At 33.2% G+C, this 20,535-nt stretch overlaps 1 protein-coding gene across 3 annotated transcripts in view; it reads right to left on the reverse strand.

Moving 5' to 3' along the window:
* Ythdf3 (YTH N6-methyladenosine RNA binding protein F3) overlaps positions 1 to 20,535 on the reverse strand; it is a 36,232-nt gene that overhangs the window by 13,334 nt on the left and 2,363 nt on the right. For 2 of the 3 annotated variants that reach the window (XM_076835593.1, XM_076835594.1), the window contains exons 3-5: positions 18,620 to 18,765; positions 16,192 to 16,277; positions 5,353 to 6,951 (exon numbers count right to left, since the gene is read on the reverse strand). In XM_076835593.1, the coding sequence (XP_076691708.1) occupies positions 5,353 to 6,951; positions 16,192 to 16,277; positions 18,620 to 18,677 (1,743 nt within the window). In that variant the 5' untranslated portion in view covers positions 18,678 to 18,765. The remainder of the gene's footprint in view (positions 1 to 5,352; positions 6,952 to 16,191; positions 16,278 to 18,619; positions 18,766 to 20,535) is intronic. The other variant, XM_076835595.1, reaches the window with a different exon arrangement.

Genomic DNA, 20,535 nt, shown 5'->3' on the forward strand with positions numbered 1-20,535 from the left:
GAAATGTCCTGGGATGCACTATTAATAATGGACACCTGTCTTAATTCAAAATGCATTATCAGGTCCTCTTCGAGATTTGTTCTTGTGTAACAGCCATTACCACATGTCATCCCATTTCTTGAATTCCTATTTCACTCTGCTGAAATTTCTCAACTCTTTCACTAAGGCTGAATTATAATGTACACTAAGGCTTTGTTCTTCTAAACTTGAACTTCTTTATTTTACTCCTCCCACCCCATTTCACTGATGTAACTAGACACTCATCCTTACAGATGTAACTTTATACCCAACTCCTCTCCACCCTGAAATAAGATTTTATATTTGAGTATCCTCAGAAGAGAAATTCAGATCATCGACTGTTTTTCCTTTCTTTGTAAACTGTGTCTTTTGCCTAGGAAACTTTTTAAGATTTTTCTCTTTATACAGCTCCTTCCTCCTTCCTAACTAATTGGCAATTGTTTCTTCTGCAGTTTAGAATCTCACCAGCATTCCTCATTCTGAAAGAGGGTCTGACATACTAACTTTCATATAGGCAGACAGAATGTCAGGTTGTCTCCTCTACAGGAGGCATGTTGGCTAGGAAAGCTAGTTGGAGGTTCCTACTGCCAAAATAATCAAGAAAAAAATAATCAATGATAAGAGAAAACAGAATTAGCTTTTTAAAGTCCTTGTTATCATAAAGGGCCTCAAAAATTTAAAGAAAAATATTTAATTAGAAAAGGAGCTATAGCAACCACAAATCTAAATGTAAATATTAGAACCATAAGACTTTTATAAAAGCACATGACAAAATCCTTCCAAACTTGGGAAAGGCAAAAATATTTGAAGGCAGATTGGAATCAGTCTTCTAAACTTATTATTTCAAACTGTTTTGACTATGCTATGATCAGTATTTTCTGATCATAGACTGGATCCTCTACTAGAGGAAAGAAAGGACTCTGGATCAAATGACAGAGTATTATAGTTAAATAATAACCTTATTCTTAGGAAATACATACTATAATTCTGTTTTTTTGTTTTGTTTTGTTTTGTTTTTCGTTGTTGTTGTTTTGGAGAAAAGAGCCCTGCACATGGCACTCAGATGGTTTAAAAAGAACAAAGCAAACGTGGAAGAATGACAATAACAGGTAAATCTGATTAAAAGATGAGTATTCCATAAATTATTCCCCAGATAAATTTAAAGTTATTTCCAAATAGAAGAATGAAGAAAAAAATTCACCCATACTATATTGCTGTAGCACCAATGTCTCTGGCTATTTTCCTACAGATGGATATTTGAATTGTTTCCAGTTTTTTGCAATTATTAATTTTGCCATTCTTATACATATTTTCTGGGGTATCTAAAAGGTTCTTTACATATGTATTCCAGAAGAGAACTGCTGAATTATAAGGCATGAATATTCAACTTGTTAAAAAATACCAAACTGCTTCACATCTGCAATTGTGTAAGGCCTTGTTTATTTACAATCTTTTCAATACTCAATACTGTCACACTTAAATTTTGCTAAATGAATGGATATAAAATATTTTCTCATTCTAATCATGAATTGGATTTTCCTAATTTCATTTTTACTTCCTGTTGCAGCAACTTCTTAAGCGGACAAGGCTACTGGCTTTGACTATTCTGAGTTATTAAAATATGTAGGTTGGGATGAGGCAAAATGGCAATAGTGCATTTTCCCCTCGTGAAATAAAATTGTTTTACTGAGTCACTATGCATACCATCAAAAAGGAACAGGTCTTGGTTTAAGTTTCCTGAAGCAAAAATAGATAGCAGTCAGAAAAATGTCCTCTGCAGTTAAGAGTGAACAGTATTTTTATTAGGAAAATTGGGGGGAAGAAAGTAGACATTGTTTACATTGAACCTACAGTGGCCATTGTAACATGAAGGGTATTGTAACATGAAGTGGGGAAAAGTTTGAGGATATGAGAGAAGATTGGTTGGAATTGGTAAGTAGGATATAGTGCTGCCTAAGGGGTTGTAATGAGATTGTTTTCTCTAACTTTCAATAAGACTGAATATTGGTTTATATGCATTAGTCATGTCTGTTTTCCTCTTTCACTAAATGCGTATACATACCTTTTGCACATTTTTTCTACTGAGTTGTCTTTTTTATCTTTATATAGTCTTAGTATTAATTTTCAGGCAGTTATATTCAAATTTCTTCTGGTACTTTCAGAAAAGATGTATTTTTAAAGCTTCCTTCAAAGCATCTTTTGAGGAATTGTTTTTAACTAATCAAATTTATCAATCATCTCTTTTATAAGTAGTGGAGTCTGTGTCTTCTTTTAGAACCTGACTTTACCCAAAGTCTAGAATATATGCATCTGGGAAAATGTGGCCTCTACTTATCACAAGCCTTGAGAAATTAGAATTTAATACAGGACAGATGAGATCTTTTAGTTGGGGGAAAAAAAGAAATTCTAGCAAAACACAACTGATTTGTCCTTTGTGATAGAGCCAAGGAGGTCCTAGAATAGACAGGGAGCATAAAAATCACAGAAATGCCAAAAACATTTGAAAGCATTTATGATGGAAGCCCCTAGTACAAATATAAGCATGTCAAAAAAGAAAATTACAACTCTGCCTAGACAAGAGCTAACAACAAAAGGAAGAAAATTGGGCAAAGACATAATTCATTTGCTCATGAGTTAAAAATCATGGAAAACTGACTCCTAATATAGTAGCTTCAAACATATAGGGAAGTCAATTACTTAGTGTGGCCATTGTACAGATTTTCCTTTTTAACCACAGGGTGATAGTAAAGTCAACTTACAGCATGACTATCCCATTCCCACACGTACAGTGGCAGAGGCATATGAAACTGGCACCAAGAACTAAAGAAAAAAATGTAAAAGTACCTACACTTTGATCTTGATGACCCTCCTTCTGATCCAGTAACTAATAGGAAAAGAGCCCAAAGAGTAATGAAGGGTTTTCTGATTCTGACAAAAATGAAAAACTACTAACAAACTTGTGGGTCAAGATCAGTGGGTGCCAGGGGTTAGACATGGGGCAGGGATTTAAGTAAAAAAAGATAGTACAAGTGAGGTTTTCATAGAAGATGGAACTGTTCTGTATCCAAATGTGGTGATGCTTCTATCCATTTACATGTAAAAAACTGAAAGCTGTAGATTCGAAAGAACTTCACTTTATTGAATGATTTAAAACAAGAAAGAAAAAGCTTTAAATCTATGTAAAAAAATACTTAAGGGAGCTTTATTTATATTCCCCCAAAACTGGAAACAATCCAAAGGTGATAAATCCATAGAATGTAAAACAATGAAGCAAAGTCTCTAGTATCTTGAAAGAAAAAAACTGACCCAAAAACTCTATACCCAGCTAAACTGTTGTTTACATATCATGCCAAAGACCTTGTTGTTGTTGAGGTACTGGGGATAGAACCAAGGGACACTTTACCACTTAGCTATATCCCCAATCATTTTACTCATTTTGAGACAAGGTCTCAGCTAAATTGCCCATGCTACTCTTGAACTTATAATTCTCCTGTCGCAGGCTTCTATAATTAATAAAAATCAAGTTTAATAAGATTTGAAATAAAGATGTCAATTATGAGTTAGAATGGCAGCAATGGAATAATAGAAATATAAAAATTAAAAGTTTAATTCACTATTGTGTATATTTGTATAATATATACAATAACATGACTATAATACATGTCATAAAAAATATTTATGGGGCAGGCACAGTTGCACCAGTCTGTACTTCCAGCTACTTGGGAGGCTGAAGCAGGGGATTATAAATTAGAGGCCAGCCTTGAAAACTTAGTGAGATTCTGCCCTGTAATAAAATTTCAAAAGGGGTAGGGATCACCTCTGGGATCAATTTTTAGTATGAAAAAATATATACATTCCAGTGACAACTATCTATTAAATTACTGAAAATAGTAAAACTAGGACCAAATTTTCAGACTAGGTTAAAAAATAAAAACATGAACACATACAAAGCTATCACCTTAGTGGTAGAAGAAAATAAAGCTAATAAATATTTCTTTATCATGCAAATTTTCTCCTAAATAATCTCATCCTGTTTTCATGGAATCAACTGTTTACAACCCAAAACCAAAACAAAAACAAAAACAACACCTAGGTCTAACACCCACATCTCTCTAAATGCTTAAGTCAAAAAAATTTCTCTGCCTATATTTCTCAAATGAGTCTTAAAATAAGTACATCCCAAAATAAAATCTGTATCTGCATCCCACCTTTCACATTCCAGATCATTTCTCCTGATACGCTATTTTGTAATGGCAGTTACAAGATGACAATTTACTTAAACACTAAACTCAAACCTCACTAGCAACTTTGAATCCAATTTTCCTCATTTTCCACTTTTAACTAGGAGAAAATTATATTCAGCAATCTTAACCTTTGTGGAAACAGTCCCACAAAGCCTTAAATAATAATTTGCATCACTCCAAAAGTTTCTGGCAATTCAGCACAGAAATCACTGCAATTAGAATCGCCAAGGGTTAAAAAAATCACCTGGGTTTAAAATTTGAAGCAGGTTCCTCTACTGCACACAACCAAGAAATCACAAGACAAATTCACAAAGAATTGAATCACTAACACTTTTACATACAGATAGTTAAAGGAAGTTTCTGCTTTATCTTAATTTCCACAAGAGATTTTTCCACAACAGTAAAAACTATTTACTGGAAGAGCAAACTTTAACCCCGCTTCTCTCTAAAAGAAATTTAAATGTACTATCTACAGAAAAATCTCCTAGTTGCCTAATCCCTCCATTCTTTTTCTACCTAAAACTAGGACCCCAATTTTATTCTGTAGTTCAGGACAGAAAACAATCCAAGCCTGCTGGCCAGTATGTTACAAACATGAATTAACAGTATGTCCAACTGAAAGTCTTCCAATGCAAGTTTTCCTGAGTCTCACAGATGAATAACAAAAGAAATCAAATGCTATGGAGTCTAATTCTGAAGCCCACATCCTCCCAAATCTAACCTGCCTCCCAAAGCCAAACTGTCACCATATTTTGTTACAAGAGCTTCAACTGTACAAACTACAAAAATACTTTGGTGTTGTTTTTTAAAAAAATCCATTTTCTCAGCCTGGTACAGTGGTGCACACCTGTAATCCCAGCTACTCAGGAGACTAAGGCAGAAGGATATCAAATTTGAAGCCAGTCCAAGCAACTTAGAGACCCTACTTCAAAAATGAAAAAGGGCTGAGGATGTAACTCAGTGGTAGAGAATCCCTGAGTTCAATCCCTAGTACTGTGGAGCGAGAAAACAAAGAGTCACTAAAAGGTACCCATCCATGTACTCCATCCCCAAGAGAAAGACCCACACACCAAAATTACTATATTCTTACCCTACGCATGGCTTCCTCCTCTTCTTGACGCTTTTCATAATGTGCAAAGTCATCGAAGATTGAGGTGGTATGCTTGAAAGTAGCAATTATTTTAAGCACTTGCTTAGCCTTTTCTAGGGGTACCTCTTGAGTGTCCCTTGAATTGGTTACTGGTTTGTTGTCATTGTTTTCTAAGCGAATGTGCCGTAACTGGTTATTGGGAACATCTTTCACAAAGATCCATTTAACTTCAAATTTGCCCTTCCATTTATCCTGAGACCAGACACCAGCATATGCATTATAGTCCACAACAGACTTCATCTCAGCCACTCCACAAAAATGTCCACTGCCATTCACACTAAAGAGTAAATAGAGTGGGCCTTTCCCATTCAGGGAACGGTAGGCTGCATCCAAACGCTTATTACCATGCTCAGTACTACACCAGATAGAGTACTTAATGGAACGATGTATGTCATCCTCAGAGTAGCTTTTAATTATAAACACACGTCCATTCTTCAGGTTCCAATCAAAGTCTTTGGGATTATAGTTGTTTATGGCCTTTAGCTTTTCCAGTACTGGATGCACTTCTATGCTAGAAGGTGAAGCGCTGACAGGTACAACACCTAAACCAAAGTTTTCACTGCCCACTCCATTGTTCTGGCTGAAGCCCGCTCCCCTGTTCCGAGGAGCTACCCAGCGATTCTGCAGCTGCGGTGGCTGAGGCTGCACTTGGTGTGGCTGGGCCTGCGGCTGAGGTCCTTGTTGCTGTTGTGGTTGTGGTGGCTGAGGCTGCTGCTGAGGCAGTTGGCTTTGCACCAATGGTGGCGGTTGAATTAATGGCTGAGGCTGCTGGATTATAGTTTGAGGAGGCAGAACTGGTTGGGTTGGTGGAGCCTTTACCACTGACCCCTTTTCATCCCAAGTTCCAATATTCATGTTGTGTTTTATAGGTGGTGGTGGTACAGCAGAACCCCCAATGCCCACATTGCCCTTGGGTTTAAGTTTCGGTTGAGGTTTGGCAGGCTTCCTAGCAATGGCAGCCCAGGAGGTTGGTTTAGGTGCTGCACTACTAACTGGGGGTACACTATTGGTTGCAATGCTAGTCATACCACTGCTGCTCAAGGCTGTACCTACAGTTTTTGTCACTGCAGCTGTCAGGTCACCACCAATTTTCAGTCCAGTCATGCCTTGCTCAATACTGCTAATGCCAGGCACCTTACTCAAAGTATCATTGCCAAATCCAGCCTGTCCATCAGTAATAGCTCTCCCAAGAGAACTAGGTGGATAGCCATAACTGCTGCTATAAGCAGAACTTTGTGTTGATTGTCCCTGAGATCCACTTGTCCCCCATGTAGAGAAATCAGCATTACCAGGAAAAAAGTTAAATCCATGTTGACCAAGAAATGGAGGGGTATTTCCTAATGCTCCAGGCTGACTAAAAACACCATCTGGTATATAATGATGTTCTCCATTACTCATTTGTCCATAGGTTGTCAGATATGGCATAGGCTGATCTCCAGCCGTGGACCATGCTGCTTCCCCAAGAGAATATGGAAATCCAATGGATGGAGCATAGTAACTAGGCATATATGGATCTGACATTGGTGGATAGCTGTTACTCTGCAAAACAGAAGACCACAATCAGTAGTGAAATGTCCTCTTTACAGGAGGGAAAAAAGATATCTAAAAGTTAAAATCAAAAAGTTTTAAATAAATGAAAAAGAGATGCACTGGATAAACACAATGAAAATTTCTAGATAAGCATAATTAAAGTTTCAAATCCAATCTCAGAAAAATTTACATGAGTACTCATATTTTTAAATATTTGTTATAAAATAACTTAGGAATTTCATGGGAGGATTGAGAGTAGGACTGGGATTATTTTTGTTTGAAGAGTCAGATCTTCTGTCACAATTTTAAAATATGACAATTTCTACAAAAAGCTAATTCATAAAACTTTGCAGACACAAGATTTAACATTTATACTCAGCTATATTTTAAGTTATTGATGTGTTCAAAGAGTTATATATAAGGATTCAATAAACCTGGAAACTATTTTAAATAGAATTACAATTTATCATTGACAGAATCCAGTTCAGCCATTAAATTTTGTACTTAAGAAAAAATAATATGAGAAATGCTCACATTCTGAAAAAAAAAAAAGATTCAAGATTATGCCTATGGTATGATCCAACTTTGTTTCACTTTGTCATGTTCACTTTGGAAAGAAATGAAATCCTTATCTTGGCTTCTTAAGGGTGAGGCAATGGATATATTTTTTTTTTTAATGCTCTGTTTTCCACACTTTACAGAATGAAAATACAAATTTCTTGGTCAGAACTTCAGAGTAAGTTCACATAATTTTTTCCAGAACTATTTCAAGTAAATAAATCAACCTCTCTTTTGAATATTAAGTAATCATGCATTTAGTAATTTGCCAAAAATCAAGATCCCAAATTTTATTAATAAAAAAACCCCACAAACAATATAAGCTCATGTGAAAATTAAAATAGCTTAAGGATTTCCCTTATAAATGGGTTATGTCAAAAAAATAAATAAAATGGTGATTAATTTTTTAATCTGCTTTAAGTTTTATTATTTTAAAGCGTTGGACAGAGCTTTAGAATTTGTGTAATTATGAAAGGTTTGAAAAAATAAGCTAATATTCAGTCAGAGCAATTGATGTTTCCTCACAAGGGTCAATACCATTAAGTCTGATGATTCACTTAGTTTATATAAACACCATAAATTCTCTGGGATAAAGTTCTTAAATTCATCCTCCTTTTTCTCTTTTATATTCTTGGGCTATTATGTGGCTGCTTTTCCACTAAAGCAAATATATTAAAAGGGCTCGGGTACAGGGGTATAGCTCATTGGTACAACACTTGACTAGTGTATGCACAAAGCCCTAATATAACTAATTACTACTATGGATAGTAATGCATGAGAATAATATCTTAGCTACTACTTGGAACTACTAAGTTATTTTTTTAAAGGCTTATGCTATGGTTTAGATATGAGGTGTTGCTCAAAAGTTCGTATGTGAGATAATACTAGAACATTCAGAATTGAAATGATTGGTCTATGACTGCCTTAACCTAATCAGTGTGTTAATCTCCTAATAGGAATTAACTGGGTGATAACTGTAGGCTAGGTAAGGCAAGAAGAGGTAAGTCACTGGGAGCATGTCTTTGAGGTATAAATTTATCTCTGGTGAGGACTGCTCTCTGCTTTCTAATTGTCATGTTCTGAGCTGATTTTCTCCATCATGCCCTTCTGACTGATCCTCTGCCTCACCTCCAGCCCAGAGCAAGTGAGTACTTCTGAAACCATAAGCACCAAGTAAACTTTTCCTACTCTACACTGTTTGTCACATCTTTTGGTCATAACAGTGAAAAAGCTGACTAAAATAGCTTATCATTAAAAACTGAGATATTTTATTATTACTACTTTTGTTTTTTTGTTTATTAGCTTGTTTGGTGCTTGGGATTGAATCCAGGGCCACCCTCTTACTGAGTTACATTCCCAGTCGCTATTATATTACTAATAAGTTACTATGACACACCTCACAACTGTTCCAACTATCTACTGTCTATGACAATGCTAATAGGCTATCTTTTGAAATGATTCTCTGTTATAACTGAATTTTAACTTTAGATCTAAACGTATTCTATTTAAATTAATAATTCTGATAAGGACTGGGGATATAGCTCAGTGGTAGAGCACTTGTCTAGAAAGTGCAAGTTCCTGAGTTCCATCCCCAGCACCAAAAAAGGAAAAAAGAAAAGTACAATTCTGAAAGATTTACTGGGTATTGCCAGTAAAACTTGGACACAAACCCAAATGCGTCCCTTACTACTGATTAAAGAAAAACAAAAATTACAATGCAATTTTCCAAATAAACCACATATTAAATATATTTTACTGTATTCAAAACTGTAATAACTCATGTTACAATTTACTAATGTAGTTGAATAATTTTTAGCTTTACTGAATGGGTAATTATTACCTATAACTGAAAATATACTCAAAGAACACGAAAAATATCAGTATGAGATAAATTAAGAACATTTTTGGAACCACCACCACATAATTACACAAATTCTAAAGCTCTGTCCATATCAGTGAAGAAATCCTAACTGCCACATTTAACACACCTACAAAGTGAAGCCTGAGGGAAGCTCTAATACACCAACAATGGTTTTTAAAGAATAAAATTCTGAAGAACTTAAACAGTAAGATTCAGAAACCATGATAACAATACACACACACTTACAGACACACAGATGTATTTGTAATCTGATTACTAAAATGTCTGCTAAAAATAAAGGTACTAATACTGATAGGGAAATCATTGCAATTAAAAAAACCAAAAAGTTTAACCAAGGGTTCCAAGTGTTGCTCTACACCTAGAGTCCTCAAATGTACCGCATAAATGGTCACTTTTCTCCTGTTAATCCATTTGTTTTCCAATTCTTTCAGGAGTTTGTGCTGAGATTTTTTTTTTCTTCTAGATCTATGACAGTAATTCAAGCAATCTCAAGGCTCTGGTTTTGGTTCTAAGAACAACTAAGAACACAGTCACAGTGGCTGGGGATGTAGCTCAGTAGTAACAGCACTTGCCTAACATGCATAAGACCCAGGGTTCAATCCCAGCACCCTAAAATTTTAAAAATGAGAAAGAAAATTTCAGTAGGGCTTCAATCATAACTTATTATAAATTAATATTTTGATAAATTTAAGGCACATTTTAAATTGACAGCTAAATGGAATTTTAAGTTAATTTCAATTATCTCAGTAGTAAAGAGGAACAAAATCTGTACTCCCTGATGATGTAAAACAATTCATAACTTAGTTCCATCTTTTTATCTCAAAGTTAATTGTAATGATATATGTAATCAATTTAGGGATTTATATGCAGTCTGCTTAAACTAGTCTATTCATGATATGGAAATTTTTCAGTAATAGCAAAATCTTATTTTTTTTTCTTTAAAGAAATACTACCTTTAAACATAGTGATGTGAAATGCTTTGTATGACCCCTATATGCAAAGAACTAATTAGAAGGGGAAAACAACAGTAACATGTTAATATGAAAATGATAATAATAAGCAGGAGATGGTGGTACATGCTTATATTCTTAGCACTGAGGAGGCTGAGGAGGCTAAGGAAGTAATCTCCCTTGAGTCTAAAAGTTGGAAGCCAGCTTTGGCAACAGAATAAGACCCCTATATCAAAATTTAAAAAAAATAAAAATAAAAAGGCACAATAATCACTGGGTATGAATAAACATACTATGAGAACAGATCCATAAACTCCTTTATCTAAAAACTCCTCTACCTATAAAAATGAAGTACAATCTAGAAAAGCTATCTGATTAGCAGGTTCGAGAGAGGCCTGTGAAGTATCTAGGTTTTATTCCCAGTCCAGATACTTAGCACCTATATGAAAGGAGCCAAGTTACTTAGGCTCTGAACTGTTTTCTCATCTCATTAAAAAAAATACAGAGATTCTGCAATCTGATTTTAAATCAATATGCTGAAGAGATGTCTACAATCCAATGTTTACTGCAATACTACTCATAAAGCCAAGATAGACAATCAATATAAGTGTTCATCAACGGTTGAATGGAAAAAGAAAATGTGGTATATACACACAATGCTCAGAATTTAAAAAAAAAAAATTTGCAAAAATACAAATGGATTTTGAGAACCTTAAAAGCTAAATGAAATAATTCAGGCATAGGAAGACAAATAGCACATATTCTTACTTATATTTACAATTTAAAACAACCAAATTATAGAAGCAAAGAGTAGAATGGTAGTGACGAGGACAGTGGGGGAGATGGTGTCAAAGGTTATAAAACTCAGGATAAATATATTGGTTTTTTTAAAGTTCTATTATGCAGTGTGGTAAATATAACTAATATACTATGGTACATTTCAACTCAATTTTATCTTAATTAAAAATGAGTCTTTCAATTATAACTTAATATCCTTTTTTACTTCATGATATCCAAACATCCTAGAAACACTGTGTATCTTAAAAGTTCAATAAAAAATGGTTAAGGTATTATTAACCAGAAATCACTCCATGCACAGAGAAAACTGAAAAACATTTGGCATTAAAAAACTAAGCAGAGCTGGGTAATCCAGATATTAGGGAAGCTGAGAAGAGAGGAACAGAAATTTGTGGTCTCCCTAACACACACACACATTGTTTCAAAAAAAACAAAATAAAACAAAACAAAACAAACCCAACTCCTGACTTCTAAAGTAACAATAAAAAGTTAAGTAACATTCAGCATATTTTTAATGCTTGTATGCATTTTCCTGTGCTATTGCACTTTTCAAAAGTGTAATTAATGCATATCTAATCATAAGGATGTCATAAAAAAATGTGTTATATAATAAAATCTGAATATTTCATCAGCCATAATTCTTCTTTCTCTAACTCTATCAGATAACCTAATCTATTCCTTCATTTAATAAATACTTAATGAATACCTACTTTGTGCCAGATATCATGCCCATCACTGGGAATAAAAACATGAAGAATACAGTCCCCAACCCAGAGCACTTCAGAGGTATAGTGGGGAAGACATTTACCTTACAATGTGATAGTACTATAACTGAAGCATAAAGGAAGCAAAAGAAACTACTATAATACAAATAGGAGGAAGCAAGAAACTGGAAAATTAGAAAAGATTACACGAAGGAAATTTTATACAAAAATTAAGATGATAAAAGAAATATTCAGAAAATATAAGAACTATCTCCCCAAGTTAAGACAGAGAAAGTTGACAAAAGCTGTACAGGATTAAAAAAACAAAACAAAAAAAAACCTGGAGTCATTTTAAAAGCACTTATATAACAGATGCATCCACTGTTGTAAAAGGTGTAGAAATTTTGATTTTTATTGCAGTATTAGAGTAGAATCCAGGACACATGTTAAGCAAGCACTCTACCAAATGTGCTACAATCCCTAACCAGTTTTTCATTTTAAGATAGGGTCTCATTAAATTGCAATGGCTAGTCTCCAACTTCTGATATTCCTGCTTCAGCCTCTTCTGAATGTGATTACAGACATTTTGTGGTAATTTCTTATTGACAGTATACCACAATCAGACTTGGATTTTAACCCAGTAAGTCCCTCATTTTCAATTCTGCAAATATTTCAAAAAAATTAAACCAGTGCATTAAAAGAGGTTGGAAAGCAATCTAGAGCTAATCATATAATTTACCTTCACTGTTAATACTAACTATATCACTAATAATATTATCACTAATCATTCATCTATTGCCTTTCTCAAAAGAGTATAACTCTAAAAACATTAATATTTATTTCAAAATTACCCATGGCATATTTGCTGCCAAATTCAAGCTTTTATAGATATCCCCCATGTGGATATAATGGATTAAGAAAAACTACCAATAAAGAAATCATTCTGCAACGCAGATAAGAAAAATCTTAACAAAGATCAGTGATGGCAAAACAGAAAATAAAATTCAAATACTATATTTTAAAAATTCTTGACACTTCTCTGATAAACACAGTTTGAATTATTTCCCCAAACTTCAGTCTTCTAATTTATTTGACAAATTTGTATACACAAATTATATGGTATCTTTTAACAATGACCCTGAAATATAAATTTTCAAATCAACTTAATCATCATTTTTTCTGAGGAACTGTAGAGAATTAATTTTAAGATCTGAAAGATATTTACTTTTTAATTTATAAAATAATCAAATATTCCCTAAGAAATTAAATATTACTAAACACTATGGTGGCTGGAGGTATAGCTGAACACTGGGCTTGCTGAGGCCCCGAGTTCAACCTTCAGCACAACAAAAAACCAAAGAGAACAGTAAGACTATAAAATAGAAAAACACTGCCATAGGAATACAAAGGCCAACAACTTATTCTAACCCATCCCTAGGTTTGATATGAATTAGATCTAAATATAAACAATTTAAACCATGAGCCCCAAATCTTAAACACCTTTCCACCAAGATTAATTTCATTATTTATAATTTTAAAATTAGATAAAGTGAATTTAATCTTAATAGTACAATGTGTATATGCTAAATTTTTTTCAAACAATTACTTCAGTTAGGTTGGTAAACAAGAATCTTATTAAATACTTTATAACTTTAAAGTACACCAATAATTACTTCGGACATTTTATAAGTAAATCCAGTTTTCAGTATTCTCTGAAAATATTCTTTAAAAGTTGCATTTCTTAATTTATACATTTTAGCTATGTAACAATAAGTTCTTGTGTAACTTACCTTTAATATTTCTGATAATTTTTAATTTTTCTCTTAAGAAATCAGTTTCCAACATTCTATAGTTAGCAATCTTTAAAATGTAAATATGTGCCTTATTAGGAATAATTATTTATAGTACCATGGAAAGACAACTGCTGAAAACCTGTTCAGTACTAGCAAGGAGAGGCAACACACAGCCTCAGTGGAATCACACTTTAAAATTTCCCTTCAAATAGGACATAAACATGTTGATTCCAGTATTGCAAGTTGAAATAATAAACATAAAAATTTTAATCTTTCCATTTATATATTGCATTAAAACAAATCTTTTATAAATATTTTTGACCCAACATGAGAAGCAAAAATGCAGATGAATAATTCATTTAACTTTACTAACACAAATGTCTTTAACAAAAAAAAAAAAAAAACGAGTTTCGGTGGGAATAATCATTATAGCTCAGTGGTAGGGCTTCTGCTTGGCATGTACAAGGCCCTAGTTTCAATCCTCAGCACAAATTTTTTAAAATAATGACTTTCTAACACTTTTTTCCAAACATCTTTTACAAATTTTGCAAAAATAGATAAAATGCCCCAAAGTAAAGATCCGGTTGCCAGGCAGGTAGGATCCAGGAAACCTCGCCTGGCATCCCTTAGGCACCCTGAAGTGCCTCTGTAGAACACCAAAACACCCTGTGACAAAAACTTCCTGTAACAAAAACTGTTCTAAGTCATTGTGACAAATAATGAATAATTTTAAGGTACATAATCAATTAAAATAATATGATTTTTTCAGGTAATAATTCCCAAACTTATACAGTTCACTAAATTTCCTTAAAAACAGAATTTGAGCCAGGCAAGGTAGTGCATACCTATAATTCCGGCTACTTGAAAAGCTGAGAAAGAAGCATTGCAAATTTGAAGGCAGCCTGGGCAAATCTAGCAACACCTGTCTCAAAGTAAAATTTTTAAAAAAGGACTGAGAATGTAGCTCAGTGGTAGAGCACTTGCCTATCATGAGAGGCCTTGAGCTCAATACCCAGCACCAAAAAAAAGGGGGTGGGGGGTATGAACCAGTAAAAGGAGCTTCATGTTACTATATCCTCATTTTATACTTTAGTATATAAGCTATGAAATCAAATAGCAAAAAAAAGTTGAATTGTTTAGCCCAATAAGTTTCCTAAGTTTATCTGATGATAGACACCTTTTTAAAACATGTACTATACCTTGTGTAACATTAGAATTCCTCAAAAAGGTTGGAAACAGTGCCAGGATTGATGTTAACTGAGAGTAATATGTTAGTCAAACTACAACAAAAATTACTTAAAACTTATAACACATCTCACAACCACGATCTTCTCCAACTTTGCATGATATGTTCCTTCATAATTCCTTAGGTAGAAAAGTTGGCATTGAGATCATAGTTAGATTACATAAATCTGAAATCAATTTTTTACTCCCAGTTTTTATTCTTTCGCCTTTACTGATTCGCTCCAAGCAGAAATCATCAAGAGGAAAATCAGGTTGAACAAGCCACATCCTTCCCAGTTCTAAAAGTAATTCTACATTCTACAAATGTAGAATTTGTTTTCAAATTTTCTCTACAACTTTATTGTTAAATTCCACAATAATATCTGGTTCCTAATTCTTTCACAGTTTTAAAACTCTAGGTTAACAACTTTGGAGTACATTTTCCATGTATCTTTTTTAAGGAAAATAAAAGTAGATTTACTGTGGAGACCTGATGAAATTGATACAGAAAATTTATTTTTAAAATCTGTTTCTAGCAGTGACACACTTTTAATAGCAGAAATGGTTTACGGAAATAGTACAAAGATATTAAATGTCTTTATTTTGTTGTTTTTCAATGTTTAAGTTATTCCTATATACAAACCCATGCGAATCAGTGGTGGGCACATGCGTACCATGTGCAAAGCTCCGGGTTCAATCCCAAGCGCACGCGCGTGCACACACACACACACACAAAAAAAAAAAAACAACACATACACCCCCCCCAAAAAAAACTACCAATTACTAATGATCTAATAATCTGACTGAATTTTCATATCCACAATACAGAAGTGTTTACAAAGTCCTCAATCTTATCCCTTAATGTTTCCAGGTAATATTATAACTTGCAGTGATTATCAATGAAATTCAAATTGGAATCATTATAAAAAAGAAAATCCTACATTTAGTCAAAAGTATCACATACAACTAAGACCCCCTCCACATAAAAATTTCTAGCAACTAGGTCTTCTTATTTGCTTTAATTACATAGATATGGCAGTGATATTAGAAATTAAAATCATTTCCACACTCAAAAAACCCTAACTTTATTATGTAAGAAGAAAGGTTCAACTTTAAATATTTATTTTATATGTATTCCATTACCTACTTTCAGCTACCTATAATCTCTAAAGGAAAACTCTCCTGTGCAAAAACCTGCAACTGTTATTCATTTCATGCAGGCACCCCAGATGAATTCATTCATGCTACAGTTAGTCTTTTTCAGTTAAAATATCTAGCTCAAAATTCAGTTAATACTAAAAATGTTTAACTTCCTCAACTACTTCTGTCAAAAGACTTACCTGATTTGTCTGGCTACTTAAGTATGGCTCAAAATCATCATCATTTACAGCATCTTTTTGATGAATCGAACCGTTTTGTACTGAAACTAAAAAACATACTTGTATTAGAAGTGTTGCAATCATCTTTATGAAACTCACAGCACACCTAAAATTTTACATATTTTTCAAACCAACTCAGAAGAAGTAATCTTGAGTTCTTTGTTCTTTTCATTTAAGAACCCTCTTAAGGATAAGCTTTATTTTAGACACAAATATCTATGTGCCACAAAAATCTTAGAAATCTTGTGATAAATAAGCCCAAGATTATTATGAATACAAACCATACATATTTTTAACACACACACACACACACACACACACACTTCCCCTTACCAAACCTTCATCAATTCTGTGGTGTGGTGTTCTCAAATACTATTGGAAAGGGTTCTCAAATACTATTCTTGAATCTAAAGTAACTATTCCAAGCAGTATTATATACAACAGAGATTTCTGAATGTTCCCTTTGTTAAAAATCTATTATTTCAATAAAGGTAAATAAAGAACAATACAACCTTTTTTTTTAATCTAATGTTCCAGAAAATGACTTAAATATCTTTAAAGAAAGTGGCTAAAGTTTACTTGAAACAATATCACAATGAATAAACATAATTGAAAATTAAATAAAAAGAGCCTTCATTCTAAACCAGAAAAATATGAAGACTGACTGGAGCTTAGTGGCAGAACATGTGCTGAGCATGCACTTAAGTCCTGGGTTTAATCCCCAGAACCAAAAATAAATAAAAAATATGAAGACTTTCACATGGAAGTAGAAATACAACTGAGATACCAAAGATAACCATGATAAATCTTCAAACACTTAAGAAAACAAGTCAGAGAATAACAGATTATTTCTTCAGAAGTCATTTCCATAAGACTCAAGTTATTCTCTGGATGCTATGTCAGACTGCGTTTGAGCACAGAATGTAAAAGAAAGTCCTAGATTTGAATTCCAAGTTATCCACTCAGGAGACAAAAGATCTCCAGTAGTAACTTATCCTCTATAACCCATTGATGACTACTACCCTGTTCCAGGAGGTTATTCCTAGTCCCTACACCTCATCTCACTTGAGTGTTAAATGACAGTGTTCAATAATCTTAGATATTATTACATTAAATATTATAAGATCCCAAAAGGACTAGACTTTAGAACCATGAAAACAGAAGTGTTAGTAGGCGAAAACTTGGTGTCTTAACAATGTGTAAATATACTACTGAAACACAAAAAAAGTTGAAAGTTTGAGAGCTATCATTTTATTTCTTATAAGGGAAAAAAAACACAAAACAAAACAAAAAACTCTTATCTGAAGATGTCACAAAGCATTACAAATGAATATGGGGGTGTTGGGATTACAATGTGTGTTCCTTTATAATATCATTAACATTTTCATTATTTCTAATTTTGCCATGAGTTCACATCACCTAAGATAGTATGAGTTAAGAGTGGCTTGAGAAGCACTGACCACTCAGAGACAATGCTACTCTGTAAAGCCTTCTAAGAAGAATTCTTATGATGTTGTTTTTACTCCTCAGAAGCCACAAGAAAAACCTGTAGGTCATCTTAATTCTAACTTCACTGAGGTTGTATAAATATTTGATAAGGACTACATCTGAACTAGCTAGGGTTAAGCTAAATACGCCCCACAAAATTAAATACATAGTAGTCATTAATAACAAAAATAAAGAGGAGGGCTTTCAGGCTTTATCTAGTGCCATTTTAAGGGCAGGCTAATCATTTTAGTCCAAAAGATTCTGACATACCTATCTTTACCACTGGCTTTTTCATACATGTTCTTTTACTTCTTGAAAATAAAAAATCCTCACTACTGAAGTATTACATTTGTACATAGTAGCAAATATTTAAAACAGCTAATCATTTTGAAATTACACCTACCTCTTGTACCAATTAGATTCTCAGATATCTAGTTCATACTGCTAGCAAAGTTAAAAAAGTACATAAAATTTATCTGAATATATATTATACTATTTTTCTTCATTTCTTCTATTCTAATTCTTCTAATTCTGAAAACGTAGAATTCACATACACGAAGTAAATACAATCTTTGTTATTTTTAAATCATTTGAACATGTATAAAATATTCTTAAAAATTATACAAAGTAAGTCAAGCTAAAGGAAAGATATTTAACTCAGAGTATTTACATACAGTGATAAGCAATTTGCTTTAGACTACAAATAGGAAACTGACCCTTGAAAGTAAGCATATCTTTCATTTAAAACTTCAACTGTCTATTATAAAGACTGTAGTATTTGTACATTACTTAATGACACTCTAATGTCTTGGAGACTGAAAGCCATTAAATAGTAATGAAATCCAAACCACGTCCATAGTCTGTTAAAGTTCTTCAGGGGAAAAAAGAACAGATGACTTACATGATTCTTCGCCTGTTTCCTCTGCTCTATGAAGCAGAGTCAAATCAAGATAGAACATGGGCCTTAGAAGCCAGGTGATTCTTTGCTCTGGTCCTGACTACATCAAGTTAGGAAAGTCAACAGATGTGTGCATCATGTTTTCCCACCTACAAAAACAGCGACAATACCATATACCCTCTATCTCCTTATAGGAATGTTGTGAGGATTAATGATAAAATGAAGCCTAAAATGATTTTAAAATGCTCTGAAATCATTTCTGGGGAAAACGGGGAGGGGATACAACACCATATTGCCAAAATATAAGGCGTTTTCCACTACTTTTCTAAAACATTAAGACTTAGCCAAATTCAACCTATTCTTTTAAATTGAAGTTGTATGAAATGATGTACATGTCTCTCCTTTGGAAGGAGAGGAAGAAAATAAGTTATTTTCCATATACTTGCTTATTTATATATTAAAGGAACAGGAGAAAAGAAACAGCAAGGCCTAAGATGGCATCTGACACTTCCATCCATAGTGCTCCCAAGTAAAGGCAGAGCACATCTTTACTCTAGCAAGCAAAAAATCTACTTAGTAAAATAAAGTCAGTATTAAATTATGGACCAATAGGCAAGTAATTATCCTTAAATTTCAATTATCCTTTGGTATTTCTTTGGCCAAGCATAATAAAGAGATTTGACATTTCACACAGGGACAATCTATTAATTAACAAAGAATTCAAAACTTATAAACAAATTTAGAATTATTTAATATACTTCAAAAGCATTATTCCCTTAACAAAGGGTCTGATAATAGAACTGCATTTTATCCTTTAGTACATTAAGTCATTAAGAACATACAGAAAAACACTTAGAAGAAAATCAAAACACTAAAGCTGGTTATTAGGCTAAGAAATATCAACTGTAAATAAATCAGAAAAGAAATATAGCATCTCTGAAATTATATTAAGTCAATTAAAAAGGATTATGCTTTTAAACTTTAACTGATTATGATTTTAAACTTTAACTGACACCAACTTCTCAGGAGCATATTTTTTCATAAGCTTGCTAAAAGTATGGAATTCAAGATTACTACCCAGATTCTTAGAATATTAATGTTATAGTTCAGAGAAAATAGCTATACTTTCAGCTTAACAATAGTAAACAGAATTATTATAAAATAATTTCAGCAGTTTGAAAATCAAGATAGCTAAAGCAGAAGAGTCTCAAGTACACACAGCTACTCCTATCAGTTCAATTGGTGGTGCTGACTTGGTTTTGTAAGAAAAGGCAAAAAAAAAAAAAAAAAAAATACATGTATATATGTTTTACTTGTGCACTTGTAACATCTACCATTTTAAAGCAATTTAAATGATTACCAGTACTTTTAGGCCAGTAGCTTTTTTTTTACCCTTCCTGTCAAGACTCCAGAATGGAGCCTTCCTTTAGGAGGTAAAAAGAAATCCAGCAAATGCAATATCTACTAAAAGCAATAAACTATTGTAATTATAACAATCCTCATAACAATAGAATTTATGGTTACAGCTATTATTTTTATTTTATAGAGGGAAACTGTGACAAGAAGGTGTAATATATTCAAGCTCACTTGGCAAGTCAACAGCTACAAATCAGAACTCAGGACTTCAAGAAATACCAGTCCATCACCCTACCCTTTGGTGAAATTTATGAACTGATCAAAAAGATGAAAAGAAAATCTTCTGGAATAAGGAACTACCCAAATAAACAGTCTGTATGTGCATCTAATTACACAATTAGAAGTAATACTGATGGATTAAGTTTTTTAAACATCCAAAAAATATTTATCCAGTATGTAAAGTAGTTTATAGATCATTTTTATCAAGATGTCACCAGGCGATGCCTATGTAAAATAATCTTGTCATAAATAATCATACAGTAACATACTACTATCTTACAATG

This window comes from Callospermophilus lateralis, chromosome 16 (genome assembly GCF_048772815.1).
Source record: "Callospermophilus lateralis isolate mCalLat2 chromosome 16, mCalLat2.hap1, whole genome shotgun sequence".
NCBI lineage: Eukaryota > Metazoa > Chordata > Mammalia > Rodentia > Sciuridae > Callospermophilus > Callospermophilus lateralis.